Source organism: Protobothrops mucrosquamatus, unplaced genomic scaffold, assembly GCF_001527695.2.
Source record: "Protobothrops mucrosquamatus isolate PMUCROS unplaced genomic scaffold, P.Mucros_1.0 scaffold5181, whole genome shotgun sequence".
Taxonomy (NCBI): Eukaryota; Metazoa; Chordata; class Lepidosauria; order Squamata; family Viperidae; genus Protobothrops; species Protobothrops mucrosquamatus.
In genome coordinates, this window is record NW_015391051.1 from 11,791 (window position 1) to 15,928 (window position 4,138).

At 44.6% G+C, this 4,138-nt stretch overlaps 1 protein-coding gene across 1 annotated transcript in view; it reads right to left on the bottom strand.

Annotated features, from left to right (window-relative positions):
* Positions 1-4,138, bottom strand: part of LOC107299606 (arf-GAP with Rho-GAP domain, ANK repeat and PH domain-containing protein 2-like) — a gene marked incomplete at both ends in the record, with an annotated part of 47,850 nt that overhangs the window by 9,201 nt on the left and 34,511 nt on the right. Inside the window, one exon of the mRNA XM_015828968.1 lies at positions 911-1,074. Within this exon, the coding sequence (XP_015684454.1) occupies positions 911-1,074 (164 nt within the window). The remainder of the gene's footprint in view (positions 1-910; positions 1,075-4,138) is intronic.

Consider the following 4,138-nt stretch of genomic DNA (forward strand, 5'->3'; position numbering starts at 1 on the left):
TTTTAAAGTTAGATGATGCTGGGCGGAGGGGGGATGTGAATGAGAGTCCAGCTAGACATAACAACACTGAACCTAGCATGAGAATCAAGGTTATTGAGCCCAGAGCTGATAAAGAATTGGAGAGCTGGAGAGAAAGCCCGTGGGTCAAGCTAATTGGGGAATGTGATTTACGTCTGTAAATTGGAGGAGGGAATTGTGCTTTAATACTATGTGCCCAGGGGAGGGGAATTCAGTTTTTGGCTTCGGTTATATAAGTGCCAGATATTATGCTACTCAAATAAAAGGTTCTTTACGGTAAACAATGCCTCGAAGTTTTTTTGAAGAGTTTCATCTGTCGGAACCATGACAGGTACCTTGATACTCAACTGCTTGGAAACTCATCGAATTTGGTACACAACACATTTTGATGCAAAAAATGTTGTCTCGGTACTCATTGTTTGTTTGATACTCAATGCACAAGCTAGAACATGTTGATGTCAGCTGCCTTGTGACTCACTACATCAGGGGTCTTCAAACTTGGCCCTTTTATGACTTGTGGACTTCAGCTCCCAGAATTCCTCAGCCAGGCATGCTGGCTGAGGAATTCTGGGAGTTGAAGTCCTCAACTCATAAAAGGGCCATGTTTGAAGACCCCTGCACCACATTATTCCTTATGGGAAAAAATTCTTTGGTACTCATTGTGCCTCCTGGAAGCAACTAACAATGAGTAACAAGGTAGCACTGTACACGTTCCATGCTCAACGCAACTACTTCAAACTGAGCTTTACAGCAAACGCCACTCAAAGCGTAGTCTTTACAGATCACAGCTCAAGCCCACCTATTGTAATCTGATGGCGACGCTTCTTAAGTACTCTATCCGAGTGCATCTCCAATTTTCAGGAATCTGAACAAACGCACCCTCTCCACTTACCATACTGTGTAATAAATGCGATACAGCTGGTCACTATAATCGGTACGTCATTTTTGCTGAGCTGCTGATCTTCTAACATGTTGCCATCTGTACCAGCTGCTTTTTCAATTGCGCTACGCCAGACTGTGAAATCCAACTTGGTATGGCCGCGGATGTATAATGTTCTGCAAAAAAAAAAAGTTTGAGGAAAGACGTCAAAAAGGGGAGAGAGAGAGGGGGGGGAGGGAGGGAGGGAGGTGAAAATGCTCTCTCTTTAAATGAAAAGCCACGGCAAGGACCGATCGCACAAACGCTGCAACTGCAAAGCAAGTTCAGGAGACCACTGCTGGCTGTTGCAGAGAGCAGATATTCCATTTAAGAAAAGCACACCTTGTCTGAGTAAGAAGCTGAGACAGTCAGGCTTGGCTCATGCTTGGATGAGATAGACAGCCCAAAATCTCAGTGCTGTACAACAGAGGTCCCCAAACTTTTGAACACCAGGGACCGGTTCCGTGGAGAGAGTTTTTTTCCACAGACCGGAGGGGGTGTGGTTTTATGTGCTGCCTGCATCCCACAGATGGGGCTTTGCTTGTTTGTGTGGACCGATTGTTGGCATGCCACAGCCCGGTACTGGTCCATGGACCGGTGGTTGGGGACCCCTGCTGTAGAATGTAGTGGCAATGTGGAAGACCATTGTGAGGAATTAATGAGATATTTTGATTTCTCCTACATATTAAGAAAAAAGCTTAGAGGTTTAGAGCTCATTCTGAGTTGACTTCCTTGTTTTTCACTCTCATTGGCTGAAGGAGAAAGAGAAGGAACGTTCACATAGCTTCAAAGCTTTTCTGGCTGTAAAGGTCTGACTTTTAAGTCATCTGCCAGCTACTCAAGGTTTGATAACACGGATAAACCTCCAGGTGGCCTCAACGACTCTCTAAAAGAAGGCAAAGGACCAGCTGTCTGCAAGGAGTATAAATCCTTCCAATCTCCACCATCCTTCAGAGCTGAAGAAGCTTCTTGGATGAGAAGCGAAACGTCTTCCAAGAAAAACAAGTAGGTCCAGTTGCCTCCTAAGAAAGCATCTTTGGGACAATTATGACCTGGATGTCTGAGAATCTCCATAGACCAGGGGTGTCAAACTGCCGGCCCGCGGGCTGGACACATCACACAGGAGCCATGCCCATCCCATTGCTGGCAATGGCAAAACTGTCCCGATATGTTGCACGACGTCACATGATGTCGCGAGTTTGACATGTCTGCCACAGACAATCCTTTTCCTCCTCCTCTGCTCTGCAAACTCTGTTCCTGTTTGGCAGTGATGATGTTACCTAGCTTGTAAATAAAATATCCTTTTCCTTCTCCTCCTTTGCTTCCTCCTCCTTCTCCTCCTCCCCCCTTGTCCTCTTCCTTCTAGCACTGAGGATGTTACCCAATGGTGGGATTCAGCCAGTTTTCACCAGTTCATCAACTTTTGATGAGTTCAGAGAACCAGCTGAATGAACACTGCTTCCAGTAGTCCGTTCTGGGCCTCAAGAGGCCTGGAGGAGGCCTCCCAGGGCTAGAATGGCCTGCTAGAAGTGCATGGATGCCACTTCCGGAAGTCTGTTCTAGGCCCCAGAGGCCTGGAGGAGGCATCCCAGGCCTAGAACGATCNCCACTGATGTTACCTAAATGGATAATGAAATGTCTGCAAGAAAACCAGTAAACTTAAGGAGCACCAAGGACCCATCATTTCAATCCTATGAGCTAGAAATAGTCTCTTCTCTCGGTTCCTCTTGGAACAGACCAAAGTAGCTAGAATACAGCCAGGTGCAGTCTACTGCGGTACACACACATCCATTTTAAAAGGCAAAGGGATTAAAAACCCTTTGCAAAATATATTTTCTCTGCTCAGCTGAGTTTTTCAGTCAATATTTATACAGCATTAGCTAAGGAGCGGATGCCATGGCACTCCATCACGTTTTATTTGGCTGATTTTTTTTTTTTAAAGAAAAATAACTAAGATCAAAAGCAGCTTTCCCCTCCTGACACATCTATTGCTTCTTGTTTATGGGCAATTTATCACTTGCAAAGTCCTTACGGGTTCTGTTGGACGTTCTACCGTATCATGTAAATAGTCCCTATAAAATAAAGAAATGTGGTTTTATTAAAGTCCGTCTCCCGTGGACCTTTCCAAATGCGTCTAAGCCTGTGTGTAAAACTCAGGCAACATTTTATTTCCTAAGAGAAGAGCAACACCTAACGATGCTTTTGCCAAACCATATCGCGTTCATTTTTCTACTGTACCAACCTAGAATTAATGCCACTGAAAAACTAAATGCCACAAATTAATAATCTTAATCCTTTACCGGGGTAGCATCCAAACATCAGCGGCACGGTGAGAAAAAAAGACCTTAGGAACAGCAAATTTACTCAAAATCTCTGCACATGAGCAGGATAATAGTAATAGTAGTAGTAGTAGTAGTAGTAGTAGTAGTAGTAGTAATGTTGGAAGGGACCTTGAAGGTCATCTAGTCCAACCCCCTGTTCAGGCAGGAAACCCTATCCCATTTCAGACAAATGGCCATCCAGTCTCTTCTTAAAAACTTCCAGTGTTGGAGCATTCACAGCTTCTGGAGGCAGGTTGTTCCACTGGTTAATTGTTCTAACTGTCAGGAAGTTTCTCCTTAGTTCTAGGTTGCTTCTCTCCTTGATCAGTTTCCATCCGTTGCTTCTTGTCCTGCCTTCAGGCGCTTTGGAAAATAGCTTGACTCCCTCTTCTTTGTGGCAGCCCCTGAGATACTGGAACACTGCTATCATGTCCCCTCTTCATTAAACTAGACATACCCAATTCCAGCAGCCGTTCCACGTATGTTTTAGCCTCCAGTCCCCTGATCATCTTTGTTGCTCTTCTCTGTACTCTTTCTAGAGTCTCAGCATCTTTTTTACATCGTGGTGACCAAAACTGGATGCAGTATTCCAAGTGTGGCCTTACCAAGGCATTGTAAATTGGTATTACAATGCCTTAGTAAGGCCACACTTGAGAAGTGATGCCTACTTTTTCATATGTATTTATGTCTTCCCAAGACCATGTCTAAACAGACATATGTGTGCAGTACTGCACTGAACAGACCATGGTTGATCTCCCAAAGGTAACTAGAATGGGACTTGTCCCAGAGGTGCTTTTTCAAGAGGCAGCTGGATTTTCTGGTTTTTCTTTGAAGACATTTTGCTTCTCATCCAAGAAGCTTCTTTGGCTCTGACCAAATG